The sequence below is a fragment of the Microtus oregoni genome, unplaced genomic scaffold (genome assembly GCF_018167655.1).
Source record: "Microtus oregoni isolate MIOR12 unplaced genomic scaffold, Mior012 000018F_ref0000195, whole genome shotgun sequence".
NCBI lineage: Eukaryota > Metazoa > Chordata > Mammalia > Rodentia > Cricetidae > Microtus > Microtus oregoni.
This window is the reverse complement of record NW_024543077.1, coordinates 30104112-30124064: the sequence shown is the minus strand read 5'-3', so window position 1 is coordinate 30124064 and position 19953 is coordinate 30104112. Positions and strand designations below refer to the sequence as shown.

Below are 19953 nucleotides of genomic sequence, written 5' to 3'. Positions count from 1 at the left end.
TGCAGGCATACACACAGACAATTGTGTACATAATAAAGTAAATAAATACATTTTTTAAAAAATGAATATTCCTAACATTTTGGAGGTTCCCGCCAAGCTAGGCCAGGCCCTTTCCACTTCGCAGGCCATGTGTTGGAAGGCCCCTACTCTATAGTTTGAGCTCTCTACACCACGCTGACAAATGGCTTCTGGGCCACAGCGGCGTCTTGATGAGTCCCTTTTCTTATCTATGCTATAGAGTTCTAGGGGACCCATTCATACTTATTTTTGTCGTTTTCGGATTCCCGCTGAAGTCATGAACTCACACCGGGAAGTCAAGTCAGGTGGCAGTCAATCCCGTGGGATCAGGCTTGGCTGAGTTGGAGATCTGTCTGTCCTGGGACACCAGGCATCCAATATACAGTTGAGGACATGCTAAAATGGACTTAGGCCACGTGGTTGGGCATAGACTAAAATGGACACTTACAGTTCAAAGCCAGGTCTGTTGTTGCCCCTATGAGCCTCTTACAAAGATCTTTTTAAATTGAGCTTGTCTGATACAAATAAACAGAGCTTACATATATATGTCCATGATTTTTGGCCTCTGCACTCTTGCCCCCCCTCCCCCACTTAGTAGCCAGTGTCTCTCAGCACCACAGTGCCAGAGGCACTGGCCCCTCTCCAACTCCCTGAAACCCACACTTCCCAACCCCTCCCATGGAGCAACATTCTTTCCCCCTCCCTTTCCCAATTCAGAGGTTCAAGGTCAATTTCAACCTCCCCCTCCCCCTCCCACCTCTCTGCACTCCTGGATCCCTTATGCACACTGGGCTAGTCCCTCCCCTGTTCCCTTTTCTCTTCCAAATCTATCAGGTAGAAAAGTAGCTGCTTGGGCTGGAGAGATGGCTCAGTGGTTAAGAGCATTGCCTGCTCTTCCAAAGGTCCTGAGTTCAATTCCCAGCAACCACATGGTAGCTCACAACCATCTGAAATGAGATTTGATGCCCTCTTCTGGCCTGCAGGCAGACACACAGAATATTGTATACATAATAAATAAATAAATAAATATTTTTTTAAAAAAAGAAAAGTAGCTGCTTTCCTTTTCTACTAATAATTCTGCTTCCTCAGTCAGAACCAGATATTAGGGAAAAAAAGTTGAGGATGGTCCCCAAACTCCTATATGGGAATTAGTGAAAATGGCCTTTAAAGTTTTTAATGCCTGAGAAGAATCAGCTGAGTCTTCCCGACAGACAAAGCTACAACAATCTACAGGCCCAGGCCTTAGCAACTGCCCTATGGTCACAGGAAGGGGGATAAGGGAAGCCAATCATATGGCTGTATCAAGTGTGGCCTAAATGGTCTTGTGGCATGATATTGCACTACACCTGCTCCGAGGTTCTGCCCTATCTGCTAGCAACCTGGACACTGGAAATCACAATGCCACAATACAGGCTTGTCCTCTATGCCAAGCCATGGAGGTTCAGCCTCATCACTATCGGCAAGTGAAGCTGTGCAGGCCTTCAAACGTCTGAGCCTTGCAGAGGCTGCCCAGATTTGGTTTATCCCGTAACCTTCACCTAGCCTAGGGTCATGATACAAGTCGCGGGTAAGTCCATTACTTTTATTCTCACTCGGGCCTTAAGTTTCCCTTACCAATTTTACGCTTTTACAGGATGGATAGGAGTGTTTTCAGTCTCCAGGGAAACAGCAGATGCGGTGGCTCAGGGTCATGGAGCTAGTGTCAGAAGCTCTCAACATCTCCTGGACAATGGGACTCATCAAACAACAACTAACCAAGCTCTTCACTGAACTCAGGTTATCTTGGCTCTCGCCTCAGGGCCACCCCACATTCCCCTACGGACCTGAGCTTTTTTGAGTTGCTTCATGGCAAGCCCTTTCTCCTTAACCATCACCTCCCAGTTCAAACTCCTCCACTGGTGGGGTACCTACTCTAAGGTACCTTCTCCATTCACATACTGGAAACAAACTAAATATCCCCCAACCAAAAAATGGACAAGGAAAATGTGGTACATTTATACAATGGAGTACTACACAGCAGAAAATAACAATGTCTTGAATTTTGTGAGCAAATGCATCAAACTAGAAAACATCATTTTGAGTGAGGTAACCCAGATCCAGAAATAAAATTATCACATGCACTCACTCATAAGTGGTTTTTATGCATAAAACAAAGAAACACAGTCTACAAATCATAATTCCAGAGAGCCTCAACAACAATGAGGACCCTAAGAGAAATATACATGAGAAGTAGAAAAAGACAAATTCTCCTGAGTAAATTGGGAGCATGGGGGTCTTGGGAGAGAGTCGAAGGGGAGGGGAGCAGAGAAAAATGCAGGTCTCAATAAAAATAGATTTAAAAAAAATGACCCTTCAATGCGTAGGCAAAATTTTCACATAAAATCTGAAGTAACGGGGCTGGAGAGATGGCTCAGAGGTTAAGAGCACTGACTGCTCTTCCAGAGGTCCTGAGTTGAAGTTCCAGCAACCACATGGTGGCTCACAACCATCTGTATTGATATCTGGTGCCCTCTTCTGGCATGCGAGCATACATAGAAGGAATATTGTATACATAATAAATAAAAAAAAATCTGAAATAACTTGGGAAAAGATTCTAAACACCCTAAAAGCATAGTCAAACACAGCTTCTTTGTAACTGCCTTTTTTGGTGGGCTGTGTTTGATAGCAGTGACCAGAGGCTTGTCCCCTTTAACAGAGGGCTTCCTGTCTCAGCATTGGTGACAGATAAGGCAGCTCTTTTAAGAGATCCTAATTTGGTGCTTATGTGTCCTCTTTCTCCGCCTGACCTGAGGGCCCAGGCTATGATCCTGCTGGCTGCTCTCCCTGTATTTCTGTAATTGAAAGAATGTGTGGAGCCTGATTTGATTCTCTAAGACAGACTCTCTCTGGTGTGAAGGCCATTAATTTACAAGTGGCTGCTCTCCCTCTCTGGTCTTTTGTTCAATATGGCTGCCTCTTGAATAGTTTCTGGGCACCATTATGGGGAATTACCTTCAAATCCTTTCCAGAAATGTCTTTTCTTAGTCAGTACACCGATCTATTTGGTTACATTCAGTATAACCTATTAAAATTTACCACAAAGTTCTGGGGCCAAAGATAGGATTGCTGACTTCTACTGTGGAATAGTATTTCTTTTTTTCTTTTTTTTTAAATATTTATTTATTATGTATACAATATTCTGTCTGTATGCCTGAAGGCCAGAAGAGGGTGCCAGACCTCTTTACAGATGGTTGTGAGCCACCATGTGGTTGCTGGGAATTGAACTCAGGACCTTTGGAAGAGCAGGCAATGCTCTTAACCGCTGAGCCATCTCTCCAGCCCCTGGAATAGTATTTCTTGCACTTCTAATTTTGTGTCCAATTTATTGATAGTTCAAAATGATGAGTTAGTTAAATGCATGATGGATAAATAGTCTATAAATAAAAGAAAGGATAAAAGAAATTTTTGATGTGTCAGCCTACAAAAGTGATTTCTTTACTGACACCACGAGGTGGTGCCACCAATAAATGAAAACAATGTGGCTGTTCAGACTGGCCAATTATAAACCACCTATAACCTAGTGTGGCACATGAATAAATACGTGCATATATCCAAGAATATGTGCACATGAAAGAAATGATGTCACTGGTCTTCACAATGTGACATAAAGTGTACTTGTGCAGATAAAGACCTTAATTAAATTGAGGCAAGGGATTGAAGTAAGACAGCAAGATCTCCCAAAGGCTTACAAATCAGTTGGTAGTCTGAAATGACTGCATAAGAAAGCTTCCTTTGGAGTACTGCAGATGATTTAAAAGCAATCAGCTGGAACTTATTTGTTTCTTAAACATGCACCACCGGCAAATGTAATATCTTTGTACAAGTTCAGCAATGTGAGGGTTAAATCATGTCGGAACCAAACCCAAGGCCATTTTCTTGTGTTATCTTCTACTTGTTTGAATTGTGGAATATTATAGAGGTCACTGTTCATTTAATTCCAAAAGAATACTCTTGCTTCCCTCTAAGGAGAAATACTATTTGAGTAACTATTTAAATAATATAAAAGCATGTGTAATGGTATTATGTATTGCTAGGCTAATTATATTTTAATCATTTATTAACTGATACATTAAAATATTAATTATTTAAACAGTATACAAAGCATAAATGAAAGGATTACTGTTTAAGGTGGGTTATTTCAACAAAAGAAAACAAAGACTCAATGTATAAGATTAGCATATTTTTGTCAAACTATAATTATTGTCATTATTTAAATTCAAACAAAACAGACATTCTGTTTCTTAACTTTGTTTTTACTTCTTGTATAGTATAAATCACTGGCAAAAATTTCTCAAACTAACAAAATTAAGCAATTTCCTGCATTTTTACATTACAATAGCACATTTGCAGCTCATCTTTATAACAAACATTTCTACAAAAATCTTGATACTTTTGTTCTCCACATACTGACTAAATGAACATTAGAAAACTATTTAAAAGTGATTGCCGCAGCTAGATTTATTTTTTTCTGCCCCTCATTTTTCATTGCTGAAGCTCTCACTTCCATCTGATTTATGAGACTGCACTAGTTGATTAAAAGCAGATGGAAGAAATAGGTGGTTTGACATAGCCTAAGCTGTAATTACATTTTGTTTTATGATGAACGCAATACAGACTGTGACAGTACTTTAGGAGTGCCTGAGCTTTTTGACCATTGTTGTCATCATTCATTTTGGTTTAGCACAGTGACCTCATGCACAGCACTGTTCCTCTATATGCGAACATTTAGGTCATTTGTACATTTAAGCCACCACAGAAATACCTGCCATAAACATGAGAAGTATAGGAATACTTCTTCATTCTAATTTCAATAATATGCATAATATGCTGAGGAGATTGCTGTGATCTACAGTAATTTATGTCATTTTATGAGTACTCTGTATATTATGAAGACACATAAACACAGGAATATAAAGAGAATGTCTAGGCATTACAAGTCACTGTGTTTCCTATGGTAAAGGTGCTGGCCATGGGGGTGTATGTCCAAAAGCTCCAGAATACACACACTAAATATGTGTAATTTTCATCAACTCTAACAATACAACATGATGTCACTTAATTTTAGTTGATATCTGTGGGAAATCCCAACCTCCTGCTATCAGAGTCTATTTCCCATGATATTACACAATCTCATGTCACATTCAGATTCATTGTTAAATTGTGGAACGTGCATTATTTTCACTGTTTGTTTTCTCCATTACATAATACTGAGTGTAGAATCTTTTAGATGAAAATAAGAATGTATTCTTTGTCACTATCTTATACTGCAGTCTTCGTTCTATGTCTCTTTACACTATTTTCCAAATCCACACGCAAGAATGTTTAGAGTCCAGGGTGCATGATCAGCACATGAATGAACAGAACCACACTGTCTTATGAGCCATCAAACTCCCAGATCTGGCAGCTCAGCCAACCTGCTTTTCCTGTTCAGAAGGCAATGCACCACTACTTACCATGGCATGACTTACGGTCTCCCTCACATTTCCCCCAGAGCATCATAACTAGAGCACCATAAGAGGAGAAAGCAAGAATACCAAAATCTACTTCCCAATGGTGCCTCTTACAATCACCCTTCTGGGCCTCAGGAAAATAGCAGCTCCCCTACTAGATGAGCAGAGATCAAATGATTAGACTGCACAGGCTTTCCAGCTATGGCCTTAGACCCTAGGGGAAGACAGGAGTCTCATCAAGAAAGTTTGTATTTTAGTAGAAACTCTTGTCAGTCTCTCAGTGCACTTCCTGTTATTTTTCAAGATACAGTGTTCCTTGTGTGCATAATCTACTACACACTCAATGTTCAGTGCAGAATATCCTCTGCATAGTAACTCCTAAATCCTGATGCCAAACAAAGGTCATATTTAAACAGTAACTTCTGTTAAAGCAAAAAGAGGCCATGAATTAGAAAACAATGAAGAAGCTATGGAAGGGCTTAGAAGAAGGATGAAGCAGAGGGAAACTAAGCAATTGTTATCTCCAAAAACTTATTTTAAAAAGTTGAAATAGGGGGGCTGGAGAGATGGCTCAGTGGTTAAGAGCATTGCCTGCTCTTCCAAAGGTCCTGAGTTCAATTCCCGGCAACCACATGGTGGCTCACAACCATTTGTAATGAGGTCTGATGCCCTCTTCTGGCCAGCAGACATAAACACAGACAGAATATTGTATACAGAGCAAATAAATAAATAAATAAATAAATATTTTTTTAAAAAAAAGTTGAAATAGGTTTTATGGCCATGTGCCCTAGAGTTGAAAGATTCATATTAGAGCACAAGTTTTAGCCATACATTTTCTCTCAAAATGTTCATCTTAAACCTGTAATATAAGAGTTCTTTTAGGCAGGCTCACAGCATTTTATCCAGGTCTATTTTGTTCACACTAGTGGACCTTCTGAAATTTGGTTCCATAATAAGTTCCATTCTTTACCTAAACTCTCAAGTCCCTGGTCTGTGTAATCTAGAAATGACAAGTCAGAACATTTATCAATTACAATATATTTTGTGTTTGTTCTAATAAATAAAGCTTGCCTGGAGATTAGAGGCTGGAGGTAACCACTATTGGATGACAGGATCTGACAGAAAGTGGCTCATGCTATTAATTCTAGCATTTGGGAGATAAAGACAGGAATATAAGGTGGGTGGAGACAGGATCTCATCCCCCATTTGGTCTGATGATTTGGAGAGGTAGAAAGTGAATTTGACTGCTGGTTGCTTCTCTCTTCTGACAGCTGTTCCCCAATATCTTCTCTGGGATTTTATTAACAATACTAATTAGGGCCATGCATCAAGCAATCATCTTAACTACTTATTTCTAAAGTGTACTACTTTCAAAAGATGGAAATATTTGTGCTCCTTTCTGTCTATAACTTTTTGTGCTTGGACTGCACATGGTTTAAAGTTGACCTTTAAATTCAGTTCTTACACAAGGGGGCACTCATTTACTGGTATATATTTTTTTCTAACTGACCAGATGAGGCACAGTGTTGAAGCAGTTGAAGGACTTTCTATCCGGTGCTGGGGAGCAGAAGGATAGTGAGTTCAATAAAATTCTCAACTGCATAGTGTAAGGCAAGCCTACTCTACAGGAGGCATTGCTCTAAACAGAAATAAATAATCAACATAACTTGTAAACACAAGAAAGAAATTCTTAATGACCTGGAAACAATGGGGGACAGAAAGAAATAAGAGATTAGAGCAAGGATAAATTTAAAGGAATTCAAATTTAAAAATTAAAACTCACAATTGTTTTTTTAAAAAAATATATAATTAAAAAAACATAGCTCTATTGACTTTCCAAAAGTTAAAATAATCCCTGCACTGAGGGAACGGCAGTAATAAGCTATTACTTCAGCCTGTGCTCATGTGTACCGTCAGCTGCTGAGACCTGTCAGCTGACACATGCAGTTACAGCGAATGGACGGAACAATGACAGCAAGATTGAACACATCTGTATGAGAGTTCCTTCTCGCAAATTCCATATTCTTTGGCTCAATAAACCTTCCCACAATGTATACAGAAATCTGGTCTGACTTCATTGACATGCCGTGGATCAATACATGTTGGGAAAAAATAAAATCACATATCCATCTACAATCATGTCTTCTTTCATAATGGTGACTCCACAACTGTTTGACTTCAGTGTTTCCCCTATAGTGTACACAGTAAACTATTCCACCTATTATGGTATGAAGGCAAAAATCATGCTCCACACACAAATCCTTTTTCTATTACTGAAATGGAAAGTTGACCATATGACTCAAATTTTTAATTGTATGACTAAGTGGTGAATGAGTTGTTTAATCTAAAAATTTAGTTGGTTTAATCATGAGAACAAGGTCATTCCCCTGGGGAACAATGGAGTGGGATCAAGGGAACTTGATCCAAAATAAGAACTTTTGATTCAGAAACATTATTCTACAAACTGGAGATACTTATGTTCTAAAATTAATGCACCTTCCTCTGGATAAATTATTCCACAAAATTAAGTTTAATAAAAAAAATCTCTTTAAAAACTGCATGCACCTGGGGTGGTTAATTTTTAAAAGAGGAGCCAGCCTGGAAAAAAAATTTTGCATACCATATAAAATGTCATTTTTAAGTCTCTTTTGTGTTCAGACCCAAGGTTATACTCTGAACAATTTAAAAAGGAACAAGAGGACCTAGGCAGTGGTTGCACATGCCTTTACTCCCAGCACTTTGGAAGCAGAGGCAGGTGGATCTCTGTGACTTCAAGGCCAGCCTGGTCTATAAGAGCTAGATCAGGACAGGATCTAAAGCTACAGAGAAATCCTGTCTTGAAAAACAGAACAAAACAGAAAACTAACAACAACAACAAAGAAAAAGGCACATCAAACCACTTAGGCAGATGGAGATTTACAGAGCAAAACTATCTTTTTGATCATGCATAATGATCAGAAATTCTAAAAGAACCAAGTCTAAGTTAGATTCTGGGACTATCAATCTTTAGTTCTTCTGGGTCATGAAGGGTGATGAAAAGATAAACTTATTATATCAGCCTTTCCCACCTCACTATTATTAATGACATGCTCATGAGGCTGAAGACTCAGCATTTAGAACACTGGATACTCATCCACAGGGCCTAACATTGATACTACGTACCCACAGCTGTCTGTAACTCCAGACAGAGCATTAGACACCACCTTTTTATCACCACTGGTACCTGGGTTGTGGGGCTATAAACCAAACTCGGGTACCCAAGAGGAGCAGTACTTTGAGACAACTGTCCAGTTACCACATATGTCATTATAATGTGGAAGGTGAAGGTGTCCCACTGTTCCTTCTGTGTCTTAGCACATAAATGCCCTCTAGATGGTTGTCAAAAGATAAAATGGATTGAATGTGAATGGAATATCTATAATGCTTATGTTATTGTTATCAGTTTTTTTTATGTGAGTAAAGATACTAAAAAGTTGGTTGAAATCAGTCTGAGTCCAGCCAGATTTTATTAGCAAAAGGTTATATTATTTGAGATAGGCTCTTTCTTTTAGAATTTTTGAGACAGGATACTTCCTCATAGCCATGGATGGCATGAATTTATGATGGGGAAGAAGCTGGCCTCACTATGATCAGGCCCACCAACACTCTGGTGTGCTATAATTATAGCCATACACCTGTAAGTCCAGTTGAAATATGTGTTTCTAAAGGACTTATCATTGAGTCAGAGAAAAAAATAATAAAATAAGATTTAAAAAGGAGCATCATTGTTTTGATGGATAGTAACTTTTCGCAAAATTCTATAATTTAAATGACCAAATCATTTCATATGTTCTCAATAACAGGTTATTTTCTTTGCATTGTTAATTACACCCATTTATAAATGTTTGAAGTGTGACTGTGTGAATACACCCGTGCCATGATGTGTATGTAGCACTGACAGGAAAACCAACAGGGGTCTATGATCTACTTCTGCTTTGTGAGTTCTCGTGATTAAACCTTTGGAGTTATTTGACTGCACATGACCTCAATGGCACTTCTTGTGAAGTGAAGAAATATGAGAAAATTTGTTGAAGTATGGTGCATAACGCAGAGATAGAACCCAGGTCAGACATAGCAGCAATGAACTTTACTAAATGTGGCAATTTTCTGGTGTATAATTTTGGTTCTAAGAGTGTTATAAATAAATGCATAGTCCTCAAAACGAACAAATTTGCTTGTAATATTTCCTCAAATTGAAATTGAGCACCACTGAAATGGCTCAGGGGGAAAGGACTGTTGTGTGTAAGACTAGAAACCTATCCTCAATTTCTATAGAACATCAAGCTGTGGTATTAGATACACAGTTGTTTACTGATTCTCATACATTAGTACATCCATATCAGATAAATGAAAATCTTTTAATACACACATGAATTATTTAATGTTTCTTATAATTTCTTTTGTTACTCATTTTAACATATACATTGTTAAATTCTCTTGAAAACCCAGCACATTGGAAGTTCATCATCTACCCCTGGACTAGTACTCAAGCAGAAGACAAATGAGCATCCTGAGTTCAAATGTATCCCTGAGTCATTACTGACATCCAAGGTAAGATGAACAACAAATAACAAAATCTCAAGGGAATTTGTGAAAAGATGAAAATCAAAACCAGAAACACAAACCACCACCCTTATGAGTAAATCATGATCAAACATGGCCTGGTATTTAAATAACCAATGGGAAAAATTATATGATGGAGGCTCCATTATATACATTACAGTAGAAAAATACCTATCACTAGGTACAGACAGAATAGAAGATAAACTAAAGTCATAGAAGTAATATAAGGTCTACAAAATAAACCTCACTAATGGATTTGCCACATATACAGCACACGTTAGTGACTCCCTCAAATACTTTAAAATAGAAACCACAATACAATGATCTCCTCCATCTGTCTTGACTGAACGTGGTATGTAATTTACTTCTTTCAATGCTATGATAAAAAATATTTTTTCATGAAGCTGAAGAAATCGGTGATGTTTAATGTCATTAAAATTTTTTCATGAATAGGAATTTCTTCATGACTTCTTTCCTATTGCAGACTTAAAAGTGTTCTAAATAGAATTTAAAACATTTATAGCACTAAGTCATGGCGAGGTGACGAAGAAATATTCATTCCCAAGACTAAGATCAGATTTTTAAAAGTTTGCTGTAATTCCTGGTATAAGAAGACCCAAAGTCTTAATTTTTTTTTTTTTCGAGACAGGGTTTCTCTGTGGTTTTGGAGCCTGTCCTGGAACTAGCTCTTGTAGACCAGGCTGGTCTTGAACTCACAGAGATTCGCCTGCCTCTGCCTCCCAAGTGCTGGGATTAAAGGCGTGCGCCACCACCACCCGGCCCAAAGTCTTAATTTTCTAAAGATACAAAATATCAATCCAAAAATTCTCTCTCTCATTCTCTCTCTCTCTCTCTCTCTCTCTCTCTCTTCTCTCTCTCTCTCTCTCTCTCTCTCTCTCTCTCTCTCACACACACACACACACACACACACACACACACACACCACATAAAAACAATTAAAATATTTTTTTTATATTTTTTCGAGACAGGGTTTGTCTGTAGCTTTTTTTTTTTGGTTCCTGTCCTGGAACTAGCTCTTCTAGACCAAGCTGGCCTCGAACTCACAGAGATCCGCCTGCCTCTGCCTCCCGAGTGCTGGGATTAAAGGCGTGCGCCACCATTGCCCGGGTTCACATAGGGTTTCTTAAAACCAGATCTCTTCTAAGGAGATTTTGAAGGTGGGAACTGGTCAGATTTCAATCCCTCTGCTTGAACAACCAGAGAGATGGGCTGGATTTTGTGCTCAGAGATTGGTTGCTTTGGTGCTCATTTGAACAAGGGAAGAGTGTGTTTCTTTGGCTCTGGTTTGAGAGCCAAAGTGTGTTTCCTTCACTGGCTCTTTTTAACTTTTTGGCTCTGTTTTAGGGTGATGTTCTTATAACTAGCTCTAGATTCAGGGACAAAGTGTTTTCCCTTGGATCTCATTTCAATTACAGGGTGTGATTCTTTGACTGGCTGATTTTCCTGCCTGTAGGACTTCATAACTCCAAATAATATGTTTTTTCCATTAGTTTGCTGGTGCAAATAAACTAAAGTGTTATCATATTGAACAGATTATTGACACTATCAGCTTTTTTTCTACAGAATGAATGCTGTTAGTTATCTGACTGTAAATGTATTGGCTTAGGATCTTGAAAAACAATTTAGAATAAGCCCTCGGGTTGTTCTTCAGGTATCCAAAGGATATTGTAATTTGCAAAAGCTTTATCAGATTGATTACACACAAAAAGTTTTACTCCTGTATAAATTACAAAATATCACATTGAATTTATTCATAGAGTTTCACTGGGGTATGATTTTTGTAATGTTTTTGAAGTCTACATTCATCAAATTCACAGTTTCTATCCTGAATGGTTTAATGTATTTGGAGATTATTGTGACAAAGGATTTACCACACAGATCCAATTCATGGTTATTCTTCTGTATGTGTACATTCCTGCATTTGAAGATGAATAAGACATGAAAGGGCTTTAACACACTGATTTCATTAATACTATTTCTGTTACTTTTAAGCCTTTGAAGATTACTGCAAAGGCATTACTACACTGAATACATCCATGGAGTTTCTCTCTTTTGTAGATTTGTTTATGTTTTTGAAGATCACTGTGCTGTGCAAAGCTCTTACCCCACTGATTACATTCAAAGAGTTCCTACCTAGGGTGAGATCTTTTATGCCTTTTAAGATTACTTAAAGCTGAAAATGCCTTACCACACTGATTACATTCATATGGTTTCTCTCCAGAATGTGTTCTTTTATGTTTTTGAAGACTACTGTGTTGGGCAAAGGCCTTACCACACTGACTACATTTACAGGGTTTATCTCCAGTATGTGTTCTTCCATGGGATTTAAGAGTATTATACCGAGCAAAGGTCTTACCACACTGATTACATTCATAGGGTTTCTCTCCAGTATGTGTTCTTTTATGGTTTTGAAGATTACTCTGATCTACAAATGTCTTACCACAATAATTACAATCATATGGTTTCTCTCCAATATGTGATCTTTTATGTGTTTGAAGATTACTGTGTTGAGCAAAGGCCTTACCACACTGATTACATTCATAGGGTTTCTCTCCAGTATGTGTTCTTTCATGGTATTGAAGAGCAGTGTGCCATGCAAAGGCCTCACCACACTGATTACATTGATAGGGTTTCTCTCCAGTATGTGTTCTTTTATGGATTTGAACATTACTCTGACCTGCAAAGGCCTTACCACACTGATTACATTCATATGGTTTCTCTCCAGTGTGTGTTCTTCCATGGTATTGAAGACCAGTGTACCATGCAAAGGCCTTACCACACTGATTACATTGATAGGGTTTCTATCCAGTATGTGTTCTTTTATGGATTTGAACATAACTCTGAACTGCAAAGGCCTTACCACACTGATTACATTCATAGGGTTTCTCTCCAGTGTGTGTTCTTTTATGGTTTTGAAGATGACTCTGAGCTGCAAAGGCATTCCCACACTGATTACATTCATAGGATTTCTCTCCAGTATGTGTTCTTTCATTCCATTTAAGGTGACTGGCATGTGTGAAGGCTTCAGAACATTGAATATCTACTGAAAGTTTTTCTCCAGCTTGAGTTCTTTCAATCCTGCAAAGATAATTGGCACATATAAAAACTTCACCATATTCAATACGCTGTTGTGGCTACACATTTGTATGAATTAATTTTATAATATGTTCCAATTATAAAGAGGATTCAGATACTAAGTTTTTATAACTGTGTCTAAACTCATGTTTTGCTCTTTAATTAGGCACTGTTTTGCCACTTGGAAGATACCTCCAATGGTCAATTCCTTTATTTTATGGCTTACCTTTTTACCTTTACAGAATCCAGAATCTTTTTTCTATATGATTATATATATATATATATATATATATATATATGAAGAGAACTGGATAAACCCAGAGCTTTTATATTCATAACTTCTCCTTTACTGTGAATCATATTGCATATGCTATGTGGACTAGAACACTCAGAATTATTTGCACATTTCTAGAACTTATAGGGCTTTTTTGCAGTTTGAATTTGTTCATGTATTAACAATAAGGGTGGAAAACCAGTTACTTGTATACTTAATTAAAATTCAACAAGTATACTCAACATGGGGACTACCAGTTATCTAATTGTTCTTAGAGAGTGGTATCCTACATCTCTCCATATCCCTGTGCTAATACACTTGTATCAAGAGCAATGTATGGTATCCATAGTAAAGAAGAATTACAAATAAGAGATTTCCACATTGAATTCTCAGGGTTTGACCTGCTGTTCCTCACAATCTTGTGGTATAGATATCAAGGTTACTCGAAAACAACTGCCACTTGACTCAGCTCTAACTGCTTCTCTCACTAAAGTTAGTACAGTCACAAGAAATTACAAGTAATAAAAGATTTACTATGGGCTATTGGCTTAGTACAAAGTTTTACAGATATACTTATAATCTCTTCAATGTATATACTTTTGTATTATGAGTAGCAAGAAAGAAATTTATTTGCAGATCTACAACAAAGCTCTCATGGTGCTATGCCTCAAAAGATGTTATCTTTATAGCTATTGTTTTCTTGACTTCTTTCTTAAAAGAATGTCATTCAAATGCAATTCACATATATGAAATAGGGATTTGTGAGAATTTGATAAAACTGTACATGTTATCAGTATTGCTTTAAACTAAAACTTTTAAGACACATAAAAATTTCATCAGAGGCACATTGTTATCTGCTTGTATATGAAAATTACCTTTCAGGTCTTCTAGAAAATTGACAATGCTCTTCACTGTTATGGTCTTCCCAATTACATCCTAAAATATAATGCCAGTAAATGTATGTTATATTATTAAAAATTGTGCAGTATTTAAGATGTTTTTTTTTTTTAAATATTTATTTATTTATTATGTGTACAATATTCTGTCTGTGTGTACGTCTCCAGGCCAGAAGAGGGCACCAGACCTCATTACAGATGGTTGTGAGCCACCATGTGGTTGCTGGGAATTGAACTCAGGACCTTTGGAAGAGCAGGCGATGCTCTTAACCACTGAGCCATCTCTCCAGCCCCCAAGTATTTAAGATGTTATATGAAGGGACCCTTAGAACTATGTCTGCTCTATTCAACTAATTCTTATTCTTTCTAAATAAAATTACAGAAGAACATCATTAACCAAGAAAAAATTATCCCCTTATTTTGAATCATGAAGGAAATTTAATTTCACCTATAGTAGCAAGGTTCCTGTAGTTCTCCAGCATCACATCTTTGTAGAGATTCTTCTGGGAAGGATCCAGCAAATTCCACTCTTCCTGACTGAAGCTGATATGCACATCATCATAGGTCACTGCCCTCTAAAATAGTTCATTCATGTGTATAAGAGAAGCATGATGGTGACAACATTGTAAATGCATACTTCTTTAACACTATAGTCATAAAATTCTGATGTTCCCCACTATTATTCCATGACAGAGACAGACACTTTTTAAAAATATATATATATATTTATTTATTTATTTATAATGTATACAACATTCTGTCTATGTGTATGCCTGCAGGCCAGAAGAGGGCACCAGACCTCATTACAGATGGTTGTGATCTACCATGTTGTTGCTGGGAATTGAACTCAGTACCTTTTGGAAGAACAGGCAATGCTCTTAACCTCTGAGCCATCTCTCCAGCTCCGAAGCAGACACTTTAGAAGGAAATTGAATAGAAGAGTCATGTCTGTTATTTTTGTACCCTTCGAATGGGATATCAACAACAAAAGAACTGTCTATTAATAAAGATAGTCAAGGAAACGGATCAACAGGAATCACTCAGAAAATTGTATGAAGAAAATTGTATGAAGAAATACTAATTACAAAATAGAAAAAAATACGGTGGACAAACTGGGTATGTTGACTCATGCCTTTAAGCAAAACACTCATAAAGCAGAGGTGTGTAGATTTGTCTCTGAGATGAGTGCCAGCCAAGTCTATGAAATCATGTCCAGGACAGGTGGAAGTACACATTAAGACCCTGTCTCCATTGCAAAAATCAGTGAAACAGGGCTGTAAAGATGGCTTGGCAGTTTGGAGCACTGATCCTTCTTGCAGAGGTCCTGGGTTCAGTTCCCAGCAACCATATGGTGGCTCACAACCATCTGCAATGAGATCTGGTGCCCTCTTCTGGCCTGCAGGCAGACATATAGGCAGAACATTGTATATATATAATAATTAAATAAACCTTAAAAAAATCAGTGAAATAAACAAATCACACAGAAAGAATTCAGAGCTGTGTACTGAAGTTCCTACAAAGAATTATGCATTCACTCCAGTTCTGTGTTCATCTTCCAGACAGCTGAAGTGTCCTATTTTAAACTGCAATACCACAAACATTTTATGAAAAGGTACTTTATGTTTAAAATAATTATAAATGGACAGATGAAAACATTAGCAATATAAATGTTGGGCATAACAAATTAACACAGTTCTGGAAATATGGCTGAGTACTACTGAGCTCTTCCTGGTCTTGAAAGAGGTAGGCACAATTGTCAGTACTTACATGGGGATCACAATTATTTATTATTCTAAGTTCAGGATTTCTGAGAAGCTTTGATCACTCTGATGACCAAGTACCCATATGGTACATATCCATGCAGACCCATAAAATAGTCAAATTGAGTGAAAAATTAAAAGCAAGCTAATCAAGCAGGAAGAAGTTCATGCACCGGCAATTCACTGACTCAGGATGCTCAGGCAGTATTAATGTCATGAATACATGGCATCCTGGGGATCAGAATGAAACCCTCTGTCAAATTTAAAATTTAAGATATGTAAGAAGCTGAGCACAGCAGCATATGCTTGACATTTAAAAAGCCTACATTCAGGGTCATCATCCAACAACATAAAAACAAAGCCATGAATGAAGCCCCCCTCATTTTACTTTGAGGAATTTGGAGCCACACATCAAAGGTTACTCAGACAAGCAAACAAAACAATTAAAACTACAGGCTACAAAACTCCTTAGCCCTGAACAGCAACTGTTTCTTCTTTATTTTCGGTGATTTACAGATCAAGCCTATAATGATGATAAAAGCATTTCAGTGTAAGTGGGAAGTTGGCTGATTAATTCCAACCACAACACAGTAGACATAAAAGTCAGAAAATTAGTTAAGGATATTGAGACTCATCACATACAATGAGGAATTTCATCTTGAAAAGCCTTTTTTACTGAAGGTTCATAGGAAATTGAAAGGACAGCAAGGAGAGAAACATGATCTTTTCTGGGAAATGGTTCATTAAATTAAATGCACAGACTGGACCAAGAGAGTGACCCAGGAGAGCAGACCAAAAGAGCAGGCCAAGACAGAGGGCAAAGACACACCTCAGAGGTGTGGCTTTCTGAAACACAGAGTAGGCCAAGAACAGGTCTCAAAAACAAACTGGGTGGTGGCGCACGCCTTTAATCCCAGGCAGAGGCAGGCGGATCTCTGTGAGTTCGAGACCAGCCTGGTCTACAAGAGCTAGTTCCAGGACAGGCTCCAAAACCACAGTAAAACCCTGTCTCAAAAAAACCAAAAAAAAAAAAAAAAAAGAAAGAAAATGATTTCTAGTGTAACTTTGTGAGGATGATGAGGAAATGAAAATCCCCTTAAAGAAATTGAGGAAAACATAAGCAAAAGAATGGAAGACATCAATAAATTTCTCAAAGGGGCTGGAGAGATGGCTCAGAGGTTAAGAGCATTGCCTGCTCTTCCAAAGGACCCGAGTTCGATTCCCAGCAACCACATGGTGGCTCACAACCATCTGTAATGAGGGCTGGTGTCCTCTTCTGTCCTACAGACATATATGCAAACAGAATAGTGTGTCCATAATAAATAAATAAATAAATAAATAAATAAATAAATAAATTTCTCAAAGAAACCCAAGAAACCAAGAAAAAAAAAATCAATATTTGATTGAAACAAGCAAATCTAGACTTGAAGACTGAAATAGAAGCAATAAAGAAACCACAGACAAAGGGAATGTTGTATATGGAAAATCTGGGTAAACAAATGGGATCCACAGCGAGAAGTGTAACCAACAGAATACAAGAGATAGAAGAGAGAATCTCAGGTGCTGAAGATTCTATAGAAGAAATCGAATCATTGGTCAAAGAAAACAATAAATCCAAAAATTCCTTACACAAAACATTATTTCTGGGACACCATGAAAAATCCAAACCTAAGAATAATAGGAATAGAAGAAAGATAAGAACACTAACTCCAAAGCACAGAAAATATATGTAACAACAAAAAAAAATCATAGAAGAAAATGTTTCCAACCCAAAAAAGGATACACCTATGACGGTATAAGAAGCTTAGGGAATACCAGATAGACTGGACAAAAAAAGTACCCCCAACATATAATGATCAAAATGCAAAACAGAAAATGAAGAAAGACTATTAAGAGCTGCAAAGGATAATGGCCAAGTACAATATAAAGCAGACATATCAGAATAACACCCAAATTCTTCATGGAAACTTTGAAAGCATGAAGGCCCTGGACAGATGTGCTGAAGACACTAAGAGACCATGGACACTACTCTACCCACCAAAGCTTCCAACCAGACTACTATACCCAGCAAAGCTTTCAGCCACCATCAATGGAGAAAACAATGTATTCCATGACAAAACCAGATTTAAACAATACTTATCCTAACAAGTCCAGTCATACAGAAAGTACTAGAGGGACTTACCAAGGAAGCTAACTGTAAACACAGGCAACAGATAACCTTACATCTGCAAACACCAAAGAAGGCAAACATACAAACACTACTACTGAAACATAGCTGGAACTAGCAATCACTGGTCATTTATATCTCTTACTATCAATAGACCCAATTTGACTATAAAAAGGCACAAGCTGGGCTGGAGAGTTGGCTCAGAGGTTAAGAGCATTGCCTGCTCTTCCAAAGGTCCTGAGTTCAATTCCCAGCAACCACAGGGTGGCTCACAACCATCTGTAATGAGGTCTGGTGCCCTCTTCTGGCCTGCAGGCATACACACAGACAGAATATTGTATACATAATAAATAAATAAATATTTTTTTAAAGGCACAATCTTAGAGAATGGATCCGAAAGCAAGATCCATCACTTTGCTATATAAAGAAAACAAACCTAACCCTCAAAGACAAACATTGCCTAAGAGTAAAGTGTTGGGAAAAGTTTTTCAAATCATATGGACCTAAGCAACACACAAGTATAGGTATCATAATAGTGAACAAAACAGACTGCAAAGTAAAGTCAATCAGAAAGATGGACACTTCATATTCATAACAGGAACCATGCATTAAGATAAAGTCTCAATCCTGAACATCTATGCCCCGAATATAAGAACACCCACACATGTAAAAGAAACATTCCTAAAGCTTAAAATGCACATCAAATCCCACATCTTACTAGTAGGAGACTTCAACACCCTACTCTCCCCAATGAACAGGTCAATTAAACAGAAACATAACAGAAAAATGAGACAACTAACAGATTTCTTGACTTAAATGGACTCAACAGACATCTACAGAATATTCCACCCAAGCGCAAAATATAATTTCTTCTCAGCACCTCGTAGTATCTTCTCTAAAATGGACCACGATCATGGTAACAAGGCAACCCTTGACACACACACACACACACACACAAAATTGGAATAACCCCCTGGGTTTTATCAGATCACTATGTTTTAATGTTATAATTTAACAACAACACTAATCACAAAATTGAATAGTGGAAATTGAATAGTGCTCTATTAAACTACCCCTGGGTCAAGGAAGAAATAAACATATACTACAAAAAAAAAAGCTGTTCTCCACAAAATTGAAAAGGTTAAACACATTTGGACAGGGTTAGTCAGCAAAATAAAATCAAACCTAATGACAGCAGACAACTTATCCATCTGCTTTTGGCCAACTTTGATGAGACCTGATTTTGAAAATCGGGAGTTCCTGTCTACCACTATAATCCATCAACCTGTCCTTGAAACAGTGTCAGTTTTTCTTTTCCAATGGAGAAATTGTAGAAACTATGAACACTGTGGCTCCTGCCCCACTCACAAATCCAGGACAATTGGTGGAGTCAATGGTACCACTTCAGTTGCCACCACCATTACAACCGCAGCTCATTCAACCACAATTGTGACAGATCCTCTTGCTATTATATAAATAGAATGTGACTGCAAACGGCCTGAAATTGGACAAAAGCAAATCTAGACATGCATGTTTCAGGGTTTAGTAGTATATTTCATTTTTCATAGAGATAATCCACATTCAAAATGATGAGACATTTTCTCTTTGAACTATGTGTATTCCCTGTTAACTTACACTGCAAACCTAAAAA

At 37.7% G+C, this 19953-nt stretch overlaps 1 protein-coding gene across 1 annotated transcript in view; it reads right to left on the bottom strand.

The window, feature by feature from the left end:
* LOC121458830 (zinc finger protein 436-like) overlaps positions 1-19723 on the bottom strand; it is a 52004-nt gene extending 32281 nt beyond the window's left edge. The window contains 3 exon segments of the mRNA XM_041668159.1: positions 9147-9161; positions 12305-13208; positions 19671-19723. Of these exon segments, the coding sequence (XP_041524093.1) occupies positions 9147-9161; positions 12305-13208; positions 19671-19723 (972 nt within the window).
* Positions 19724-19953: the final 230 nt, after the last annotated feature.